The 24505-nt window shown below is 37.7% G+C and overlaps 2 protein-coding genes across 2 annotated transcripts in view; one reads left to right on the top strand and one right to left on the bottom strand.

Annotated features, from left to right (window-relative positions):
• Akap9 (A-kinase anchoring protein 9) overlaps positions 1–23718 on the top strand; it is a 158155-nt gene extending 134437 nt beyond the window's left edge. The window contains exons 37-51 of the mRNA XM_010603485.3: positions 576–767; positions 997–1185; positions 4202–4346; positions 10071–10290; positions 11168–11318; positions 12839–13504; positions 13731–13939; positions 14229–14334; positions 16245–16427; positions 17580–17780; positions 18577–18809; positions 20687–20772; positions 21693–21822; positions 22371–22510; positions 23652–23718. Coding sequence (XP_010601787.1) covers positions 576–767; positions 997–1185; positions 4202–4346; positions 10071–10290; positions 11168–11318; positions 12839–13504; positions 13731–13939; positions 14229–14334; positions 16245–16427; positions 17580–17780; positions 18577–18809; positions 20687–20772; positions 21693–21822; positions 22371–22510; positions 23652–23689 — 2889 coding nt within the window. The 3' untranslated portion in view covers positions 23690–23718. The remainder of the gene's footprint in view (positions 1–575; positions 768–996; positions 1186–4201; positions 4347–10070; positions 10291–11167; positions 11319–12838; positions 13505–13730; positions 13940–14228; positions 14335–16244; positions 16428–17579; positions 17781–18576; positions 18810–20686; positions 20773–21692; positions 21823–22370; positions 22511–23651) is intronic.
• Positions 20930–24505, bottom strand: part of LOC104847884 (lanosterol 14-alpha demethylase) — a 30686-nt gene continuing 27110 nt past the window's right edge. The window contains exon 10 of the mRNA XM_010603488.3: positions 20930–21281. Within this exon, the coding sequence (XP_010601790.1) occupies positions 21214–21281 (68 nt within the window). The 3' untranslated portion in view covers positions 20930–21213. The remainder of the gene's footprint in view (positions 21282–24505) is intronic.

Below are 24505 nucleotides of genomic sequence, written 5' to 3'. Positions count from 1 at the left end.
GCGTCATCCTTGGGAATCCATTTCATTTTATTTCCGTATTTCACAGATAAGTGCAGTTGATTTATATAAGTATAAATATAATTAAATATAAATTAATAAGTATAAAGATGCTTAAACATCATTTTTATTGCTGGTGTTTTGCCACAATTATTTTAAAGCAGTCTAAAGGAATAGTAGTTTTTCCACTTCATTTGTTTTGGTCATCATTGGCTAATTATTAAATCTAGGAAGGGCACCTTAGAGACAAAAGCAGTGAAAAGTCAGAGGCAACCTATTGGGACTTGCTTACCCTTCCACAAAAAGTTATTCATTAGAGGTGAGCTGGAATTTCTTCTCTGCAGTGGGTTTTCTAAATCATTCTAGCTTGATAAAGCTATCTTGCTTAAAATTTATGTATTTTGGGGCCGGGGATTTAGCTCAGTAACACCGCACCTGCCTGACAAGTGCAAGGACCTGCGTTCAATCCCTGGTACTGAAAAAAAAATGTATTTTTGTTTATCTGAGTTTTCAATCTTTGAAGAAGTTATCATAATTTTAATTTAATAATTTTAATAATTTTAGCTTTTGCTTTCTAGGGATTGCTGAGAGCTGTTCATAACGAGGGCATGCAGGTGCTTTCTCTCACGGAGTCCCCTTATGGTGAAGGGGAGGATCATTGTGTTCAGCAAGTTTCAGAATCCTGGCTTGAAGAGAGAAGGGCATACCTTAGTATGATCTCATCTCTTAAGGATTTAATTACCAAAATGCAAGTGCAAAGAGAAGCTGAGGTATCTGAAGAATATTATTCTTCTAAATAGCTTTATGTGATTTCTAATACACTTCAGTAATAACACTTCATAAATTACCTGTTTTCATGTGAAATGATATATGTATTTTCACACTTGAAATTTCATGCACTTTTCGGCTTTAAATATTTATTAAATAGACTAATATTTTTATAATGTCTTAAAAACATACTTATTTGAATACTGACTTTTGCTATTTGTATTCTCCTAGGTTTATGACGATTCTCAGTCTCCTGAGAATCTCTCTGACTGGCGAGGTGACCTCTTGCTTGCCTTTCAACACGTTTTCCTAAAGGAGCGCAGCATTTTACTGGCTGCCTTTCAGACCGAGCTCACAGCTTTAGGTACCAGAGATGCTGTTGGATTACTAAGCTGCTTGGAACAGAGAATACAAGAACAGGTAGCAAAACAAAGCTTCACTTTTTTTTTTTTTTTTTTTGTACCAGGGATCAAACTCAGGTCCTTGCACTTGTGAGGCAGATGGCGGAACCACTGAGCTAAATCCCTGGCAAAAAATGTTTTTTCTGGGTACTGGGGATGGAACTTAAGACCTTGTGCTTGCAAGGCAGGTGTGGTACCACTGAGCTAAATTCCTAGCCCATAAAGCTTCATTTAAAAGATACTTGTTAATAATAACAGGGTATCAGTTATTGATTCATTTTGGAGTCTTCATTTTAAGTAACAAGGCCACTAAGAATATTTAGGAGAAAAAAATATTATCTTAAATGTTGAAAGACTAGGGCCAGGAATGTAGTTCAGCAGTGTAATATCTGCTCTTTTTTTTTTTTTTTTTTGGTACCAGGGATCAAACTCAGGTCCTTGCACTTGTGAGGCAGATGGCGGAACCACTGAGCTAAATCCCTGGCAAAAAATGTTTTTTCTGGGTACTGGGGATGGAACTTAAGACCTTGTGCTTGCAAGGCAGGTGTGGTACCACTGAGCTAAATTCCTAGCCCATAAAGCTTCATTTAAAAGATACTTGTTAATAATAACAGGGTATCAGTTATTGATTCATTTTGGAGTCTTCATTTTAAGTAACAAGGCCACTAAGAATATTTAGGAGAAAAAAATATTATCTTAAATGTTGAAAGACTAGGGCCAGGAATGTAGTTCAGCAGTGTAATATCTGCGTGGCAAGCGTGAATCCCTGAGTTCATTTTCCAGTACCCCCCAAAAAAATAAAGGCCAAAAAGTAATGAGCTAATCGTTAAACTTAGAAAGTTAGAGCAACTAAATAAACCCAAAGAAGTAGAGTAAGGTAGACTCAGCTCTCATTATTCGCAGTAGTCAATTTGTATAAAGTTGCCATCACTCTTAAGGGAAATATACAAGTAGGAGCCTGTAGCCTCTAGTCACAACATTTTCATCACCTAGTCTGTACATAACCTTGCTTCTTGTGAGGCTTTGTTTTAAAAGGCCTTGTTTACTATATATTATCGATTCATTAATGTCGAACACGATAGTAGCATTATAACTTACACCCGAAAGAGGTTTATCTAACACACCTTTTCTCCTTAAGATTCTTCCTTCACAGCCTTCTTGAAATTAGGAACACCACACAGTACTTCACTTTGGAGGCCATTTTAAACCAAGAAATCACAAAGAATTAAGTATAAAACTATGAAAAAAATAAGACACTACACAGAATAAAAAAGGACATTTGTTTACAGTTTGAGAGCTAAAATGAAAAGGCAGAGTATTCCCTTGTTTGACTTTAGTTGGAAATGTGCATGAAACAGTTTTCAGGGCCGGGGATTTAGTTCAGTGGTTCCACCACCTGCCTTGCAAGCACAAGGACCCGAGTTCGATCCTGGTACAAAAAAAAAAAAAAAAGTTTTAAGCTTCTCAGTACATGTGTGAAAGGCAATGAAAGAAACTCATTTGGGGATTACACATACATTTTTAGTGGGTAATCGTATCTGAAAATACAGAGTCTGAATGATGAAGATTAACAAATAAAAATGTTAATGAAATACACAGTACAGTAGACAGGATGAAACATTAAAAGTTGGTTATTTGAAGCCAGGCTTGGTGGCACGTGCCTATAATCCCAGCACTTGGGAGGCTAATCAGAAGAACTACAGGGAGTTCAAGGCCTGCTTGGGCTGCCATCCTGAGTTCAAGGCCATTCTGGATACATAGAAAAACCCTGTCTCCAAATAAAGTTGGTTATTTGAAAGAGCTAATAACTTTTCTGCGGGATTGGTAAAAAAAAATGATGAAACTTAATTTTTAAGTGTTAGAGTGAAGATGGGGTCATCACTAACGATTCAGCCAAAGCTGGGCATGGGGTACATACCTGTAATCTCAGCACTTCAAAGGCTGAGCCGGAGGACTGGCATGAGTTCAGGGCTAATTCAAGACGAGCCTGAACTACAAAGTGTATTTATCTACTCTTGAGAAAATATCAGACCAAAACAGAATGAGGTCGTTATACATCTATTTAAATGGCCAAAATAAGAAACTGTAATACCACCAAGGGCTGGGAAGGATGCATAGACACTGCATCTTGCATACATTGCTGGAAGTAATGTGGAGTAGATGAGCAACTCTGCAGACTAACCTGGCAGTTTCTTATGAAGTTGAACACACATTTACCATACAGTCTACCACTCACACTCATAGATAGTTAATCATACAGAAATGAAAACTTGGGTCTTCCTAAGAACCTATACATGAGTATTCATAGCAGCTTTATTTGTAATATCCCCAAACTGGAAACAACCCAAATGGCCTGCATTAGGTAAATGGATGGACAAAGTTTAGTATAGCAATTCAATGAAACACTACTCAGCACTTTACAAAGAGCAAACTCTTGATATTCTCCACATATCGTGTGTTATATAACAACACTCTTTCAGTGACAAAATTAGAGTGATAACAAATTAGTGTATAGGGGTTAAGAGTAGGGAGAGGGCGTGACTACAAGTCTCTTTTGTTTTCATTTTTTTGAGACAGGGTCTCACTGTGTAGTTCAGACTGCTCTGGAACTCACTGTGTACCCCAGGCTGGTCTCAAACTTGCAGCAATCCTCTTGCCTCAGCCTCCCAAGTCCTGGGATTACAGGCATGCGCCACCACACCCGGCTTCCTCACTGCTTTTTTTACGAGGACATTTGGCCAAATTTGAATATGCTCTATTCATTAGATGATATTATTGTATTAATGTTAATTCTTTTTATTATACTGTGGTTGTATAAGAGAATGTTTTGCTTTTAGGAAATACTGTACACTACAATATTTAGAGGTAAAAGGGTATCTAACAAATCGTCATATAATTTGGATAAGAGAAATAAAGAAATTTTAAAAATAAATTTAAAATGTGTGTTCCACTCATTCTTCTTCAGACCTCTTGGTTGTTGATTTTATTATCTTTATAACTCTTTTCCTTTGATTTTTCATTGTCCTGTATTACAGGGTATTGAATATCAAGCCGCTATGGAATGTGTCCAAAAAGCAGATAGAAAGAGTTTGTTATGTGAAATTCAAGCACTGCGTGCTCAAATGAATGGTAGGAAAATGACCCTGAAAAGAGAGCAGGAGAGTGATAAACCTAGCCAAGGTAGGTTGTATGACAGATGGTTCCACAAGTAGTTGAGAAAATATTTCCTTACTTTCCCTTACTAATATTATCCAGTTAAAAGACGTTTCTTCTTAGTCACATTCTTATTCTCATAACACTAAGGAAAAAATCTATATTAATACTGTAGGGGTTGGAAGATTATCAAATTGATTAGCAGTGTCTAGTAAAAATAGACCATTTTTATTACGCCCATTAAGTTTATCGTCTTTGTTTTCAAGCTGTATGTTAGTAAGTCTTTCCTGTACCCTAAAGGATAACTATCTTAAGTAAAGGAAATCCCACAGTGAAAATAGTTATTTTCATTTTTAATGTTTTGTTTAAAAACTTGGGAACTGTAACATGAGCTACAGCAAATACACATTGACAAATTATTAGAAGAATATTTGTGTAAACATCTCATATGCCAAGAAGTAGAATATTGCCCATATTCCAAAAACCCCTTCACATACTCCTCTGTCGTGTGTACTTACTGGTTTGTTTGGGTTTTTTTGTACTGGGGATCGAACTCGGGACCTTGCACTTGTAAGGAAGTGGGCAGCGGCACCACTGAGCTGGCCCCTTGTGTACGTACTGGTAATCATCCTGATTTTTCTTTAGTTTTACTGCCAATTTATAAATTCCCCACGTTTATTAACGTTTCCCTGGGGCAGGAGGTTTACCTCAATGGTTTTCCCACCTGCCCCACAAGTACAAGGTCCAGAGTTCAATCCCCCCCACCCATTTATCTCTAGTTTGACTTTGTTACTGTGTAGAATTCTCTTGCATGGATGTTCTAGATTATACTACACATTCTGTGGTTGAACATTTGAGTTGTTTCTCCTTTATATCTCTCACAATAGGTGCTGTTACAGAAATTCTGCAGTTTGTATGATGTATATATGTACATGAATCTTTGTAGAAGTGGAATTGTTGAGTCATAGTAAAAATCTTCAAATTTACTAGACAATACCAAACTATTTTAAAGAGTGAAAGTATCAGTTTGCACACTCACTAGCAGTGCGTGAAGGTTTCGTTGCTTCACATATTTGTAAACAGCTGACAATCTCTTGGTTGCACAGTGGATACTTCGTTGTCATTTCTTAGCTGCATAGTGGATATTTACTGTGATTTAGATTTTATTAACATGGTTTAAGTCCCTTTTCATATGATTATTGCCCAGATGGATTTTTGCTTTTGATACATGCTTGCTAGAGTCTTTTTGCAGTTTGCAGTAGGGATATCTGTTCAAATTGGGCTATAGGTAGAAATTGCTAGTAAATTTTCATCTTCCCTACTGAGGACATATGCTTGAGTGTTTAGTGATAGTGTTTTGTGGAATGGGAGAAACACCTGTGCTTTTCAGACTGTCACTGCAAAGTCTCATATTTATCATTGAAAACCTGAATCAGGTCAAAATTACTTTGGAGAGAACAGGTACCATGAGATAAGCTTTAGACAGAGGTTTAACTAAAATTGTATGAGATAATACTGTTTTATTTAAATGAAATATAACCCCATTGAAAGCTTAATTACATATGCTATTCATTAAGAAATTGTTTTAAAAGCCTAAATTATGATTATCATCCAAAGCCAATACTCTTCCTTTCTCCTAATGTTAATATGAATTGATAAACCTTAATAGAATTTAAAATTTTAAATCTAAAAAAATGTTTTCATAAGAGAGTATTGTTATATATTTATGGCACATCAGAAAAACAGTAGAGTAAAAGTCACTTCTAGAATCACATAAAGCCTTAAATAATGAGAGTTTAGCACCTAGGTAAATACGTGTACAGACCTTTTCAGTGTGCATGAGTACATAATATGTAATTTTTGTAAAACTGGAACCCTGATGCATATTTTGTAACATGCTTTTTCAGTTAACATACTTGAAGGTTTAAATTCCCGTTTGTTTTCATTATAAGAAATGTGCAGCATTTGACTGATGTCTTGTGAGAGGGCAGGGCAAGGACCCCAGCCAGGGTTTGTGTGTCCCACTTCTGGGTACAGGGTTATAATAAATTCCTTCGGGGACATCTGCAAAGGCACGATGAACAGAAGAAGCAAACAGTGCTGATCGTTGTAGTCAAGATTGCATGCATGGGTAACTACTGCAAACAGTGGATGTAGTTATCAGAAATTGTTAGAACATTTTAGTGTGAGTGGTTAACATTTCGAGTGAACAAATAGAGAAGTCCCTGTTTATAATTTTGGGTGAACATTTAAAGTTTGTTTTTATTTTATTAGTGCCTCTGTTTAGTACGTAATGTTTACATTCCTTGTGAGAAGTTGGTACATGTACATAACATCCTAATTCATCTAATTTCTCATCCCTCTCTTTTGAGCCCCTTTGTTTGGGAAGGTCCTTTTTGGGTTAAGGGGGATACATGTTCGCAGTACATAATGCTTACCTTCCTTGTGTAGAGTCGGTACATGTACATAACACCCTTATCCCTTTCCTCCTAACCCCCGCTTCCTCCATCTCTTGATCCCCTTCCCCTTTTAGAACCACCTATCTCCCTGCTTCCTAACATCTATCTTTCATTTTGCTGTTTCTTTTTACTCTTTCTAATGTGAGAAACCATATGATATTTAAGCTTGTGAATCTGATTTCACTAACATTGTCTCAAGGTACATTCATTTTCCTACAAATGACTCAAGTTTATCTTTCTTTATGGCAGAGTAAGTACTCCATTGTATATAAATATCACATTTTCTTTAGTCATCTGTTGATGGACAAATGGGCCATTTTGAAGCATTAGCTAATATGAGTTGTGCTAATATGGGTGTGAATTTATCACTGTAGTATGATGACTTTTACTTTCATATAGGTAACCTAGAAGGGCAATAGCTGGGTTAAATGGAATTTCTGGTTTTAGTTTTTTGAGGAATCTCTATACTAGAGATTGTACTAGTTTGCATAGTGGTTATACTAGTTTTCATTCCCATCAGCAGTGTAGAAGGCTTTGGTTTTGTCCCCCCCCACACACAACCTTTCAGCATTTTTTATAGATTTCTGGATGGTGGCCATTTGTTCTGGAGTAAGATGGCATCTCATTGTTACTTTAATTTGCATTTCTCTAATGACCAGTGCTGTTGAGCATTTAAATCTTCATGTATTTATTGGCCATTTGAACTTCCTCTGTGAAGTGTCTATTCATTTTGCTTGCCCAGTTTTGATTGAGTCTTTTATTTTGGAAGGTCTAATCTTTTTAGTTCTTTATATATTCTAGTTATGAGTCCTCAGAAAAATTTCTGGCAAATTTTTTTTCCCATTCTATAGGTTGTCTTTTCACTCCTTTGTTGTTTCTTTCACTGTGCAAATCCCATTTGTTGATACTTGGAACTATTTCTTGCAACTGGGGTTCCATTCCGAAAGTCCTTGCATACACCTGTGTGTTCAACAGTTTTACCTATCTTGTCTTCCAGCATTTTGTTTCTAGTTTAACATTTAGTTCTTTAACCCATTTTGATTTTAGTTTAGTACGTGGTGAGAAATATGGGTCTAGATTCAATTAAAGTTTTTTATTTTAAATCTTGTGATCATTGTTAATATGTTGTGTTCAATTTTTATCATTCTTATCTTTACAGTTCTGAAATTTTTCTTAATGGAGAACAAATTTATTTCCAAAAATAGATCACAGTAACAATCAAACCAGGTAGCCTGGGGGAAGAGTGCCATAATCCCTAATTTAATAAACACAGCAGTAATCTATAATCCTGATAATACAGAATTGTGAATGTTTTTTGGAAATCATGTACAGGGCTCTTTATTTTTTAAAATGATTTAACATTCCATTAAAAATTTCTAGAAGTTGAAAGCAGCTCTATATTTCTTAAAAATATTCACTAAATATAAAACTAAAATTAACAAATTAAAATTAAGCAATTGTTAAGCGATTTCCAATGGTGACAAAGTGTTACAGTACCAAATAATATAACGTCTACTTTTTCCTATGCCACTCTTACAACTCAATCATTAAAACATCACTTTCGACATTACAGTTTGCCTAAGTTACATAGAGAAAGAAAATTGTATCACCTAACATTGAAATCTTAAAAGAAGTTATTAATAAAATTTACCTGCTTTCTAATGCTCCATTGGGCCTCTAACGGGACAAAACACAGGTATTGTTTGAGGTTTTATTTGAAGATTTTGTTCTCAGGGGAATGTGTCTTCTGTTTCTAGACTAACTACTATACTTTAAAATATAAAATTTTGAGCCGAGGATTTAGCTCAGTGGTGAGGCTGCCTGCCTGGCAAGTGCAAGTTCCCGAGTTTGATCTCCGGTACAATCAATCAATAAATGTTGAAGCTTTCTTAAACTATTATTAAACTATGCTTCAGTCTGTTTAATACAATTGTGTAATTTCTTTTTGTGGCCTTAGTAATTAGGGACATAGCCAGCTCTTAAAAACCTGAAATTCTTTGTGTGCAACAGACTCTCAGAATCCTGAGTGCTATGACAAGCTCCTTAATTAGATGCCCAAATGGTGTTGTGCCATCTGATGATGATGCCTTCAGGTACTGGTCCTATGTGACCAGTGCCACAAAAACATGAGCTAGGACTTGTCTTACTAAAAGTGAACATAATCATTGCATAAATTTTCTGTAAGCTCCTTTTATCATTGGGGGGGGTACCGGGGATTGAACTCGGGTCCTTGCATTGCAATCCTAATATAATTTAAATGTTTAAGACCTTTTTAACTTTAGTAGTGATGACAAATCTTCACATATGTATGTAATATGTTATACATTATATGCATAGCCTGTTTATACTATTTTAAAGGAGATAATATTGCTTTAAACTAATAACCAAAATTAACTGATAGAGCTGTATCAATCTTTTATCCGGTTCTTGCATTTCCTTAAATGATGGCATTGTGTTTATCGTTGGTTCTATATTAAGTGCCTCCTCTCAAATAATACATTTTATACCCAATATAAAGAATAGATAAAACTCTCTTGTCAATACAACAATACAAGTAAAGCTGACATTATCAAATTTTGATCCTTCATTTTCTCTAGAATGAATGGTTGCTCTGATTGTTAGCTATGTCACCAAACTATTAAGAGTTGTGGTAATTGAGGATATTGACATCTGGGATTATTTTCTGAAACTCTTGTTGCTTTAGGAGCAGATTTTGAGGTAGAGGAAGTTGTGTTTATTGAGATTGCTGGTATTGCCATTTTCAAAGTCACTGTGGAATTTATGTTGATTGAATCCAGGGAAACTAGTTAATCTTTTCACAGTGCTGCAGCTGTTAGATTTGCTTGTATCCTTGGAAGACACCTTCTCTGATAGGTTAGCACTGGATTTGTTCAGAGGCACCGAAAATTCTGTATTTTGAGATCCCTGCATGTCGGAGGATGCCAGCAGCACCAGCACCTGTAGCTGTCCCAGGAGTAGCACTCTGCACACTGAGGCCCATTGTTCCTGGGACAGGGACCATGGCCATCTGAGTCCCCAACCTTGGTGAGGGCAAGGTGTGAGTGCCAATAGTGTTCATGGCTCCCACGCCTGCCTCGGAAGTTTTTGCCACTAGTACCACTGAAAAAAACATACATAAAGTTTATATAAAATACCAATTGTAGAGACTGTAATCTTTCACAGTTGCTTTGTAACAGTCTCCTAAATTATAAATTATTTCTTGGCAAGGAAGTATTTATAAACCAAATGAGTTGCTAGATCATATTTTAAATATCCATTGTGTTCCCTTTAGAACTCTTGGAATATAATATGCAACAGAAGCAGTCTCAAATTCTGGAGATGCAAGTGGAGCTCAGCAGTGTGAAAGACAAAGCATCCGAACTCCAGGAACAACTGAGTTCAGAAAAAATGGTGGTTGCTGAGCTAAAAAGTGAACTTGCACAAACGAAACTAGAACTAGAGACAACGCTCAAGGCACAGCATAAGCACCTAAAAGAGTTAGAAGCCTTCAGGTTTGCCAAGCTTCTTTATTATAAATGTGTATTAGGGAAGGAATGTAGTAATTTTGTCATAAATATTGTGCAAACAAAAATAAAACACTATACATGATGTTTAAATAGCATGAAAACTTTGTTAATTATAGGAAAGAAAGCAGATAGGAAATTCCAAATTTTTTCCAGTTATAAACTCCTGATTATTTTGGCATATTCTCTGTTGTGGCCTCAGTTCTGTATGACATAATTTTGGTGTTTATTGAAATGATGTTTAAGATCTCAACATGATCAATGGTTTAATTAACCAATATATGCAGATATTTCAAGAGATAATGATTGCCAAAAAGATACATTTGTTGGTGTAAATACTGAGATATTCTGCTTGCCAAAACATATCACAAATAGTCATTTTTATTTTGAACATTGATTTCATACATTCATATGATGATTCCTACATTCAGTAAAAGACAAGAAAAATTATTTTATTTTATTTTCTAAGTACGGCGCACACCTGTCAATCTAGCTACGCGGGAGGCTTAAGCAGGAAGATCATAAGATCAAAGCTATCCTGTGCAATTTAGTGAGCCGCCATCTCAAAAAGTGAAAAAGGCTAAGAATGTAGCTCAGTAGAATGCTTCTCGTGTTAGTCCCCATAACCACAAATAATTATCCTGGAGCAATAAATGGTGTAATGGTTTACAGTGGTAAATAATAATGATTGTACTTCCAGTATTAGAAACAGAGAATTTGAAATACCATTCAAGAATCCTTAAACTTACATTTTCCTGGTAGCTAGTTTATAATGTACATACAGTGTATGCCTCCGCTTTTCAATGGGAACTGTTTTCTCTTTCTTGCTCCATTGATGAAAGTTCATTTGTCTCTTTTGATTTAGATTGGAAGTTAAAGATAAGACAGATGAAGTACATCTGCTTAATGATACATTAGCAAATGAACAGAAAAAGTCAAGAGAGCTCCAGTGGGCTTTGGAGAAAGAAAAAGCCAGATTGGGACACAGTGAAGAGAAGGAAAAAGACGAACTCGAGGTATTATCATCTTTATGTCTCAGGAGAATTCAGATTCTTGAGACTGACCTTTGTCTAAAATGTCAGCCTTGGACTCTTATAAGCTGTAAGTTGTTCACTCTGCATTAAATACTGTTATAATTCATTTAAACTGTGTTATGAGTAAATGTTGGTGTTTTGATGCTTTTTATTTTGCTGCATCCAAGGATACATACAGATTGCTCTGTAGCACCATATTTTGGTACTGTTAATTAGTGCACACTCGGTGTGATAAATAGGGCAATCATATTAGTTTAGTGCAAAAGTAGTTTTGGTGTCTGTTTTCTCCTGGAGCAGTGGTGGTGCATCTTTTACAGATGAGTGCCCAAACTGCAACCCAAAACCCATTTATGTATTGCAGAGTGCCAACACGCAGTTAAACCTGAGTACTGAGGTTTTAGTTTAGAAAAAACAACTGTTACCTAAGGCTCAGCTGCTGGGGTGTGGCCAGCCAGAGAGTGCTCCACCTGCCCCCCTATGCCTCACGCGCCGTAGGTTTGCCGCCACTGTACTAGAGAATGGGATCAGGGCAACTTCTGTGAAAGCAGGAGCCCTTGCTACTATACTCTGGAAAAAATAAGCACTGGGCTCTCCCAGAGAGGCGCCCCCAGTCTTGTATGGCTCTTAGCTCACCACAGGTTGGACCGCATGGAAGGCCCACTCCAGTGGCAGCCTCCCAGGCTCAGAGCTCTTCTCCTGTTCACATAATGCAGTATTTGAAACACATCACCAAGACTGTAGCCCTATTTTACTGCGTGCTTAATCTTTAATTTCTACGATGTTAACCTCCACACAGGGATGTATAATTTCTCCCAAGTACTAATATATTTATTTTTAAAATCTACATTGATTATGAGTAATTTGTTTTTGACCCTGCTTTCTGTGTAAGCTTTATTGATTTTAGTCTCTGATACTAAAAACATATTTCTCAGGAACTTACATCATTTTCAATAAGAAACATGTATTTTTTAAATTTTTTGCAGTGTTTTAAAAATTTAATGTTTGAAAGGAAAAGTATCAACTATCTCAGCCAGCCCTGTGGGCCAATCTGTAGCTGTTTGGAATCTCCATCATTCTGGATTTTCATGTACATACTACTGTTAGGCAGTTACTTTCTTACGCTCATTCACACATAAGTACCTAACAGCTGAAAAAAAAAAGATATACCATTAATATGTTTTAAAAGTACTACAAGAATGCTTACAATTTTTAATGATCTTTGTTAGGAGAAATGTATCCTGCTTCCTATTTAGCCAGGTAAGTTGATGTTTTAAGGGAAATGTGTTATCCTGCCTATCTCTTATTTATATTCCTCGATGAAAATCACTTGGCTATCTAAATAATTGTTCTTGCCACAGAAAATTTAAATTAATAAACTGAATAATAGTACTATCTTCTGTTACTACAGATCACCAATTTAGTATTAATAAAGGCATGGTTGTATACTTACAGAGTAGCTTAGTAATATTAATGTGTACTTGAATCTGATATTTTCTTACAAGGACCTGAAATTTTCACTTGAGGACCAGAAACAGAGGAATATTCAGCTAAATCTACTTTTGGAACAACAGAAACAACTGCTCCATGAATTACAGCAGAAAATGGAATCACAAAGACTGCTACATGATGCTGAGTTATCAGAAGAGCAGGGCCGAAACTTAGAGCTTCAAGTACTCCTTGATTCTGAGAAAGTCCGAATTGAGGAACTAAGTGGTGCCCTAGTTAGGGAGCGGGAACTGCGGACCCAGCTGCAGAGCAGTGACGAGGGTGGCCAGCTACATCCACCCTTGCCCTCGGAAGACCTCCTGAAGGAGCTGCAGAAACAGCTGGAGGAGAAGCATAGCCGTATAGTGGAATTGTTAAGTGAGACTGAAAAATACAAACTGGACTCTTTGCAAACAAGACAGCAAATGGAAAAAGACAGACAGGTTCATAAGAAGACACTGCAGACAGAGCAAGAGGCCAACACTGAGGGACAGAAAAAAATGCATGAACTGCAGTCTAAAGTAGAAGATCTTCAGCACCAGCTAGAAGAGAAAAGGCAACAAGTTTATAAGTTAGACCTTGAAGGAAAGCGACTACAAGGAATTATGCAAGAATTCCAAAAGCAAGAACTAGAACGAGAAGAAAAACGAGAAAGACGAATTCTGTATCAGAATCTTAATGAGGTAAACTGGCACTTGGTTTACTCTTAAATACTTTTAAGGAGTTCTACAGCTCTTTGATTATAAAACTTTGATATTGGATTAAATTATTTAAATAGTTATATGTGTAAATCAGTTAAAAATAAATTCTATAGAACTTTATTTAGATTATAAACAATAATTCCCTTAAGAAAGAATGTTTAATGCTATTTGTTTATAATTATTTTCTTTTTCTGTCCAAAATTGCCAGCCAACCAGTTGGAGCGTGACTAATGATCGGACTCGAAATTGGGTTCTTCAACAGAAAATAGAAGGAGATACGAAAGAATCAAACTACCTTAAATTGACTGTAATGAATGGAGGAGAAACTGGCTACAAACATGAATTAGAAGTGGTCAGACAAAAGCTTGAGCGTGTTGCTTCGAGCCTACAGCACCTGTCCCAGAAAGCCTCCAACAGGTTAGGCTTTCCTGCCTGGTCTTTGGAAGAGCGTTCTTAGGCTAGACAGACACTAACCTGCAGACGTAGCTAGCCAGGGTGGGAAATTGAGCTGTTAAAGGTAATCCTCGTTTACGTGGGTACATGATATTCTTTAAAAAGGCTCATACGTCTGAAAATAACACTTGAACTTAGCGAAGGAGAACTCTTGTAAGAGTGATAAGTGAAGCACAGACTCCCCGCCAATAGTATTTCTGTTAGTAAACACCTCTGAGAAAGTCTTTTGTAACTTTGTGTCTTTTTGTTGAAGGCTACAGTTTGAAACAGCAGATGTCGAAACTTTCATTTGGGTTCAGGAAAATATTGATGGAATTATTTTACAACTACAGAAATACATTGGCCAGCCAGGTGAAGAGGTAAAACTTTTTCAGAAGTTCTTTGTAAAACAGAGAGAGCAAAGACTCAGTAGAAAATATGAACTGTTTGAAACAGGCAGCATGTTTGATAAAACTGTAATATTTTTTTTTCAATTTTGGTATTAGGGATTGAACTTGGGACCTTGCCCTTGCAAGGAAGGCAGAGGAACCACTGAGCTATATCCCCAGCCCAAAACTTTAATTTTTTAATTTTAAATACAATGTTTGCCTTTCAGTAGAAGCTAGTGAAAGCTTGGGAGAAAATTAACTTTGGCATTGCTATTGAATCCAGTGCCTTTTTTTGTTTTGTATTGTTTTTGTTTTTTGAGACAGTCTTGCTTTGTAGTGCAGGTTGGCCTTGAATTCACTATGTGGCCCGGTTTAGGACAGCCTTAAACTCGAGGTAATCCACCTGTATTAGCCTCCCACCACCATGCCTGACTACAGTGTCCTTTTATTAAGATACCAAACTTCTTGAAAGAACAATCTAGTTTCTACCCTCACCACACACCTGCATGAAACCATCCTAAGAATCCTGCCAGTGTCTTTATGATTCGCCAAGCTGCTGAATCTTTTCATTCTTGCCTTCACTTTGTTACACTGGACACTTGAGAGCTCTTCCATACTCTTAAAACCCTCTTTCCTTTTCTTTTCTGTCAGTATTGTCTCACTTCATTGAGGTTTTTAATCAGTTACCTCCATGGTTTTCTCTTCCCTTGTCATCTTCCATGAATCTAACTGCACTGTAAAAGCTCCTTCAGGGCCGGGGTTTTAGCTTAGTGGCACTGCTCCTGCCTCGCAAGTGCAAGGTCATGAGTTCAGTCTCCAGTACCAAAAAACAAAAAAAAGCTCCTTTGTTCCCACAGACCTTCACTAGACTGATGTATTAAACAAATACTTACATTGCACATATACTGCCAAGTACTCAACTGTGTTCTAGGGATAAAATGAACATATTTGACAAAAATCTCATATATATCATGGAGTTTATTGTCCAGTGGACTGTGTTTCTAGTATAGACTTTTGACCTGTGCTTCAGGCTTATATTTTCAATTAGTTCCTAGGTATCTTGCTTTTCCTTGTACCCCACAATGACCTCTTAGCAATCCCAAAAGCATGCTTCACATTGAACATCATCTTCCCCTGTCCTTCCTACCTTTCTGGTAGTGCTGTCATCCAGGCTGGAAAACTGAAAGTCGCTGTGGTCTGCTTTTCTTTGCCCTTACTTACACAGCTAAGCAGGGATGGGGATTTAGCTCAGTGGCACTGCACCTGCCTTGCAAGCACAAGCAAGGTCCTGAGTTCGATCCCCAGTACTGCAAAAACACAGCAACAACAAAAATGTAATGGACTTACACAGCTGAGCAATCTAAATCGTGTGCCTTTTATTTGTACATATCTATCCCCTATGCCCATTGCTCTCTATCCCTAGCCACTGCCTCAGCTCTTTGGTACTTCTTAGCAGGACTGTTGTTAACAACCTCCTCATGGGTATGCCTGACACTAGAAGATTGTATCTTCCCTAACTTACTCCATTTTGCGCACTACTGCCAAAGGAATCTTTAGTGCACAAACTGTTTGTGGCATGCTTCTGCCTTTTGTAGCTCTCCATTGCCTTCATTGAATGATTAAATCTATTTTCCACAAATTGAAGCAACATTCTATTTTTACCAAGTAACTTACAGCTAGCTCCCTTAAAAGCAACACGCTTGCATAAGGCTTTATGTCTTTATGCTCTTCTACTTATTGTGCCTTTCCCTAGCTTCTTTTCTGCCTGCCTCATGCATTTCTCCCTATTATTTAACCAAGCACTGGTCATGTAATAGGTGTTTTCTGTCTCTTCACACATTCACACAAAGTATTTGTGGACATTTGTAATTATGTGACATAATACCATTGTATTTTCCCAGCCCAGCTTAGTGTCCCCAAGTGCTTCTTGTGGCTCATTGACTGAAAGACTGCTGAGACAGAATGCTGAGCTGACAGGACATATCAGCCAGCTTACTGAAGAAAAGAATGGTTTGAGGAACACGGTTATGAAGCTAGAAGAGCGGATAAGGTGCTACCGACAGGCAGGAGCTGCTGGAGATTGTGTACGTCATTTTTTTTTTTATTATTGGGATCTTGTTCCTTTGCATGACAGGTCTTGGTTCTCATTTTTTTCCCCTTGTCCGTGCCCTCCCTTCACCCCCTCCTCCCCTCCCCATTTACAAACACTTCGTCCTTTTTAAAGTAGTGCTGAGTTATATTTTCTTTTGTCTTATTTCAGTTTCTTGACTCTGACATGCAAAAGTACCTGGTATATGATGCTTAGTAGGATCTGTGGAAAATTTTATAGGGATGACAGTAATAGTAGCTATTGGGCCGGGGATTTGGCTCAGTGGTTCCGACGCCTGCCTCACAAGCACAAGCACCCGAGTTCGATCTCCAGTACCAAAAAAAAAAAAAAAAAAAAAAAAAAAAGTAATAGTAGCTATTATTTTAAAGAGAACCTTCTGTGTACCAGACAGAGGGTTATGCACTTACAGAATTAATCCACATCCAGCCTTATACATGAGAAAGCTGAACTAAAATTATAATCAAGCTACAATCTGTTTATCTCCAAATCAGTATGTTGTTCCCTAGGATCCTGACTGTTCTCTTCAGTTACATTCATCAGTTACTATGTTAATGACTCCGGCAAAAAATGCTATTCAATTATATATTTCAGTATAATATTATATATTTTGTACATCAATTATATATTTCGGTATAATTCATAAGCATTTAAATTTTTTCCAGTTTACAAAAGCTGTAAAATAATTGGTTTCTATAATAACTTGATAGACAGGAAAGATCAGAAGAAAACTGTACAAACAGATGAAAACCCCAGCATGAAGTTTCCATAGCAACCCACTTCCTGTGCTTGCCAGGGGTTAAATTCTCTGTCCCCTTCTTGAGTGCAGGTTCAACATTTGCATCCAGATGATCCAGCTGTTTGGTTTCCTGAATTTTTCAGTTCAAAACTCTGCTAAATCTGCCTAGCTTTCCCTGGCTAGGCTTTTGCCAGACTTTCTGCTCAGCAAAGGAACATGCTTAGGCTTCAGGAATATTCTGTAGTATCAGTTTAGATTGGTTTTGAGCTTTCCTGCAATCAAAAAGCTGATACTAGGCATACATCATAGGATACCTTTAATATGATTAATTCCAGTTTTTCTTCAAGACTTATTCTTAAAAATCATGTTAGTAGAATATGGTCTCTGCAGTGTTCTAGGTTTTCATTGGGTGGTGGATCCAACATTGATGCCATCATTGCTTCCGAAAAAGAAATATGGAACAGAGAGAAATCGACTCTCCAGAAATCCTTGAAAAGGGCAGAAGCAGAAGTGCATAAACTGAAAGCTGAACTAAGAAATGATACTTTACTCCAGAATCTGAGCCCCGATTCTGAACATGTCACCTTAAAGGTAGGAGACCTCGTCAGTCTTCAGAAGGTCCTCTGCTTTGCCTCGTTTCATCTCTCCTGACATGAACTGAAAAGACTGAAAAGTGGTGGTGGCACTCAGGTGTGTCTGGGCCTGTTTATTCAGTCTCTATCGTGATTGCTAGGTGTTTAGCTGGTCACAAGGAGGTTTGCGGAGAGGCAAGCCGAGGACCGGGCCCATGTAAAGTTCTATTCATTGTCACAGTATGGTCCTGCTTCCTACAGTTTCTTCCCACAATGCACTAAAATGTTCTATTTTCAACTAACAAAAGCAGTACTTGTCAGTGTAAGAGCATAATGCTCTATAGGACAGGAAGCCTTCCAAGTAGCCTCTCTAATGTGTAAGAATAGTCATTGTAATAAAACTACCTTAATCGGTAATTTAAAATCTAAAACAAAAAGATTGGGAATATTTGTTCCAGCTGTGGAGTGAACATAAGTTTATGACTCTTAAAGTGACAGAAATCATTATTAAAAGAACTAGATAATGACTATAATGACAAAAAATAGCTCCTTGCAATTTTAAAATTTATATCATATAAATATGATGAGCCCAAAATAAAAAGCATAATTATAAAGTGAGTGTTCATTCTCCATTACTGAAAAGAGACGAACTGTGAAGGTTAATTAACTTTCAACTTTGCTGTTATAGTAGAAAACAGTGAGAGGTGACGGCCATTCTGTTTCATTGTTTTGTTTTGTTTTAAACATTGGTTGTCTTTTCCTAGGGAAGTTTGAATGACAGAATGCCTTTTTGTTCTTCCTTTTTTTAAATACAGAGAATTTATGGTAAATACTTGAGGGCAGAAAGTTTTCGGAAGGCTCTCATCTATCAAAAGAAATACCTGCTGCTGTTACTGGGTGGGTTCCAAGAATGCGAAGATGCCACCCTGGCACTGCTTGCCCGCATGGGGGGACAGCCAGCCTTCACTGACCTAGAAGTGATCACCAAGCGCCCACGGGGCTTCACCAGGTTTCGTTCAGCTGTCAGAGTGTCCATCGCAATTTTGAGGTAAAGTCGCTTTACCAGTAGACTCTCTGAAAGGCGGTTTGTAACAGTCAGAGGTATAAGCTTGCTTCTTTCCAGATCTCCATCGTTTAGCAGGGATTCTTTCGTTGTACTGAGTAAACTCAGGTATCGTGGCACATCCAGTCTGAATTTTCTTAAAACAAATTTGAATCCATCCATGAACTAGTTCAGACGTATGCCTACGATCACAGAAGGAAAAAAATGTTTTTGGAAGCTTACTCTGAGACTAGAATATATTTGTCTTCTCACTACTATTGTAACTTACTCCTGGTGCCCAGAGAGGAAAGGCCCTGCCTAGCTCTTTGGCCTTCATGGCAGGGCCTCTTCTGGCGCTTCTGTTGCCTGGCAGCTTCATGCTAGCAGCTCTGGCCTTCATTCTTTGTGGTTGAAATGGAATAAAGACTCCAGGACCCCTGGCATCCTGGCCCACTGCATTTCTCTGGCCTGGCCGGTCCTTACCGGACACCTAGACTTCTCCAGGGCCAGAGGCAGAGCAGTTCTGCTCTTCACGTGTACTGGCCAGGTCACATCTGATGCTTCTTTACAATGCTTTGGTCTTTTTTTTTTTTTTTTTCTCCTGACTTATTTTTCTTTGAAAAATATGGTACACGGTATACTTTTTTAAGTGGAAGTTGTGCGAGATGGCCTAGTACAGAATCTCGGTTCACAATGAGGAAAAAGGCAGGGAAGGTTACAGGCCCGGCGGGAGCAGCCAGCCAGTTCTCCCACATCCCACTCCCACTGGCTTTCAGGTGTGCCATCGTTGGCCTTCGTCACCCAGCTCCAGCTCCTCTTTCCCTCCCAGTGCCTTCATCACCTTGTGTAGAGCACACTCAGGCTAAGTGCTAGGAGATGCAGTGTCTGCCTGAAACCCGTGCTCCCTGGTGGGGAAGAGCAGCATGCGCAAAACTCATCAAAGACCCAGTGGGAGGTCACAGTTTAGCAGTGATCATGAATAGAGGCATCTGAGAAAGCTCCGTGGGAGCAGTATGAAAGTTGCTGTTCTCTCAGTGTTTCTTGTCCTCTTTTATGTTCATTGATTTTGACCCTCCTAAAACTGAACATTAAAGTGAGGCATAGTGGCACATGCTCATAATCCCAACATTTGGGAGGCAGAGGCAGGAGGATTGCCATGAATTTGAGTTGATATCCTGCCTCAAAAAACACTGCACTTCAAAACTAATTAGAATTCAGAAATCAAAGCTGGCACTCCAGTATGTTCCGTGGGCCCAGATGAGCCAAGCAGCTGCCTCGCTAGTTCCTGCCATTAAGAATCCCTTGCCTTTTAGCCAGCACTGGTTTTTGTTGCTGATGACATGGCCTTACCCTGCCTCCAGCTCCTAGCTCACTCTGGCTGCCAATTTAAGGGTCTTTTTGTTCTTTTACCCTTTCATTCTCCATTCTGCTCTCATTACTTTTTACCCTTTCCTTGCTTGTCCATTGTTTTCCTGTCTACTTTTGCCCTCTGTCACCTAGTGTCTCATTTATCCCTAAAGCCAGAATGTTATGCTCATAATGCTGTGAGCTCTCTTGCCTCGTGGGAAGGCAAGCTTGCGGCACTATTTTCTTTTCTTTTCTTTTTTTTTTTTTTTTTTTTTTTTTTTTTTTTTTTTTTGTGGTTACCAGGATCAAACTTGGGCCCTTGTGCTTGTGAGGCAGGCGCTGGAACCACTGCGCTAAATCCCCAGCCCTGCAGCACTGTTTTCTTACATTTAATTTTCCTACAAGCTAGGGACATTTATAGTTTTAAAATAGGTGACCATGTAATAGTATTTAAATTTGCTCTATGTGCTTATTTAACTGACAGTTTTTTATAGGTATTCTGTGAAATTTCCTTTTGGGGTCTTTTTTTTTTTTAGAATGAAATTCTTGGTTCGTCGGTGGCACCGAGTCACAGGTTCTGATTCCATCAATATTAACAGAGATGGCTTTGGGCTGCATCCAGGTGAAGTCAAAATAGCATATTATATTTATGACTAAAATTATTGCATATATATTTTCTAAATAATTAATTCTGGAACCAGTGTTGTCCAGAGGCAGACTCTTCAACAAGGTTGGAAACCTTATTCTTTTAAAAAGCATATTAACAGCTGATTTTTATGGATCATAATGTCTACACAAGCCCTGCTTTTTTAAGTATTCAAGTCCTATAATGTAAGCACAATCACTGTTATTCTCACAGCACAGGTGAGAAACCGAGCTGTGGAAAACATATTCTTGGGCCCTAAACATATTCATCCTCTAGGGAAGTAGTGGAGCCAGGACCGAACCCTGGCAGCCTGGCTAAAGCCCATGTTCCTTCAACATGCATTTCAAGTCCTGGTTCAAGAGAGAGTTGCTCAGTCACGTGTAATAGTTATGGTTCATTTCCACAGTTTAGCGATGTTCAGACAGTTCTTGAGTTTATTAGTACATTGCACTGTGGCAGTGAGTTAAACTTCCTTCTGTATACACCTAGAAGGAAGGAGGAAAACATTAGTCTTTAACATTTTGAGCAAACCCAGAGCATAGAGTTAGAGGACACAGCATAGCTATCCTGTTTTCAGTACTAAGCTGCCTTTGGATAGTCTGCTAAAAGCTGAGCAACAGAGAAAAGGGAAATGTGTATATTTGGTGTCTACTTCAACAGCAAAACTGTTTATCACACTGAGTAATGTGTTGTATTCAAAGCTATAAAATCTTGACTGCAAATAAACCAGATTTGTTTGTACTGTTTTCTCCTTTAGCTACAATCAAAAATGTCTACAACTAGGACACAGTGTAGTATAGTGTACTAGTCCATTGAGAACTGATGTACTTGTAGAACTTTTCCAAGGGCTAGGTATTTTTGTTTTTTTTATAATGATACATCTTGGGTTACTTTAGGTGCTGAAAAAATGGATCCATTTTATCACTCTTCTGGTGGGTTGGAGCTGTATGGAGAAGCAAGACATACGACATACCGCTCAAGATCAGATCTGGAATATCCTAGGTCTCCCTTACCATTTCAAAATAGGTAAGAATCTGGTCAAACCTGAGTGGAGTAAGTACATTAATATTCAGCAAAGATGGGTAATGTTAGGGCTTTTACTTCCTTGCATTGCAATAGCTATACATCTTTATCTATATGTAATTTATATAACCCAAGGCTCAGAATCAAAGCTACTTTTTGAATTTTTAAATGGTTTCTAAAATTATAGGGAATAGAGTTGCCCATGTGTTGATATATGCTATATTTAGACTTTGGGTGAAATATTGACTACAATTAATAAGCCACTGGCCATTATGAAAATCCTACAGTCTACACAGATGAATTTTACATATCCAGCATTTCCTGAAAACATTACTGAGAGGCATTGTACTGGGCATTCTTCTGATGACTTGGTAGCTTTTTTGAATTTGTTTAAGAGTTCTTGTCGTCTCAAACTTACAAGCATGGAGGATGTAGATCAGGCAATGTATAAAATGGCCTGCCTTTGGGACACAGGGAGTAGAGGTAGGTTGGTAACTTAGTCCCATCATTTCTGGATAATTTGGATTCATGTATGTATTTTCAATCCTTAGGTACTCAGGCACTCCAGCTGATTTAAATCCTGGTTCCCTAGCATGTTCTCAGCTTCAGAATTATGATCCTGACAGAGCTCTGACAGATTATATCACCCGGCTAGAGGCGCTACAAAGACGACTCGGAACTGTGCAGTCAGGTACTCTCTTTACTTGCTTTTGGTAGCACCATAATGCTAGATGCACAGCTCTCCTTTCTGTTTGAAACTGCTTGATCCTCACTTTTTAGGATACTCAAATCTCCTTTCGATGCACAAGTTACCAGCTTTGCCAAAGCTTAAACTCTGTGTAACCAGCACAGCCTTCAAAGAATTTGAGACATAATTTATCACCCAGAATCCTGTTCTACCCAAAAATGATTCCCCATCTTCATGCAGATTAGACAACATGCAAAATGAGCACCAAAGTACAAAGTACTCTGTGAATTTTAGTCAGTTGGAGAACGTGTTTCTGAAGTTACTAATGCATGGTACAAAGACACAGCTGCCTTCAGCACGTCAGGCAGCCATTATCACTCGTGCTCCATTGTACTCATGGATGCTGGGAAAATACCCCATTTAACAGACATTATAAGAATGATCCATTTGTCTTCTCAAAAACATCCAAAGCATCATACTTTATAGTACAGATGAATTCCCTGTTCATTATGGAAAAACCTCTTTCCCCAGTCTCCCTTCAGTTCACTCCTGATCCAAAGACTGAATAATTTTTAAGTGACTGTGCTCTCAGTCTACTTTCATAATGTTTAACTTTATTAAGGACAGGTTTTTTCTAGTAGTCTCACAAACTATGGGCTAACAGCAGGTTGTTTGTAGTTAGAGGAAACTTTTATTACCATAGTTGAGGTTTCTTTGTTGCTTTGGTTTGGCTTGTTTTGAGCATCCAAATTTTGCACTTGATCTTAGCAAAAGGCTGAGAAGTGATAGGACTTAGATTTTAAAGATCAAAGATTTTTCAAGTTGATTCAACTTTCGTAGCACTTTATATAGTACACCTTAGTATTCGTCTTACTTGATGTAAGAGCCACTCATGGTGACCTTCAAATACATAATCAATCTTTTTCAAACCAGTTCAGGGGCCCAGGATTTAGCTCAGTGGCGGTGCCACCACCTGCCTCACAAGCGCAAGGTCCTGATTTCCAATCCCCAGTACAAAAAAGAAAACCAAACCCAGTTCAGATATGAATGGCATTTTTTTAATGATGGATACAAGTAATCTGTTTTGTGTGAATTAGGCTGGTATAGGAGGTCTAGTTTGAAATGGCCTGTTTTTCTCTTGTAGGTTCAACCATTCATTTTCATACTGGGATGAGAAGATAATCCTTTGAAACATTAAATGAAGTGATTTTAAAGAAATTCCTTTTTGTAAATCAATGGTTCTTTTGTTTTTGTATTGTGAATATTCAATGGGACCATTATAAACAGCTTATGATTGTATACAAATCCTTGCCAGCACATGAAAACAAACTGGAATTTGTATATATAAGCATTGTGTATGTATTCATGCACAGTAATCATTAAATTACATGTATATTTGTGGAATGCTAATTTAAATGATTAAATTATGAACCTTGTGTATTTATCAAATGGGTGAAAAGATTAAACTTGCAAATTATGATACTGCTGGATGTGTAGCTTGTGGTTCCCTGCACTTTTCTTATGAGGCTACTGAAGTTACATGTTTCTGCCTAATATATTTGCTACTGGTGATGAAGACAGAGTATACCACTTGTAGAGACCTATTTTTGTATAACGGTAGAAGTTTTGGATTTTATGGGGTATTTTGTCAAGTACTGAAATAAAAATGACTTCGCCACTTTCACCACACTGTATTTGATCTTCATTTTTAACCGAGCCATACTTCTTGGTGCCAATCATCTGGTTACTTAGATGTGCAGGACTCAATTTCCTAATTTTAGAAGAAAGTATTAGGGTTTTTCTCTGCCTCCACTGGATAGTTTTCTATCTGCCTTTATATCAACTTTTTTCTTCTTTTTCTTTTTGTACCAGGGATCAAACTCAGGTCCTTGTGCTTGCGAGGCAGGCAGTAGAACCACTGAGCTGAATCCCCAGCCCTTTATATCAACTTTTTATCTGTAGAAAGTATTTACATTATATTGGTAATTTTTCACCTTT

The sequence above is a fragment of the Fukomys damarensis genome, unplaced genomic scaffold (assembly GCF_012274545.1).
Source record: "Fukomys damarensis isolate Sample0158 unplaced genomic scaffold, DMR_v1.0_HiC HiC_scaffold_4, whole genome shotgun sequence".
NCBI classification, from domain to species: domain Eukaryota; kingdom Metazoa; phylum Chordata; class Mammalia; order Rodentia; family Bathyergidae; genus Fukomys; species Fukomys damarensis.
The sequence above is the reverse complement of the archived record's forward strand: the minus strand, read 5'-3'. Positions and strand labels throughout refer to the sequence as shown.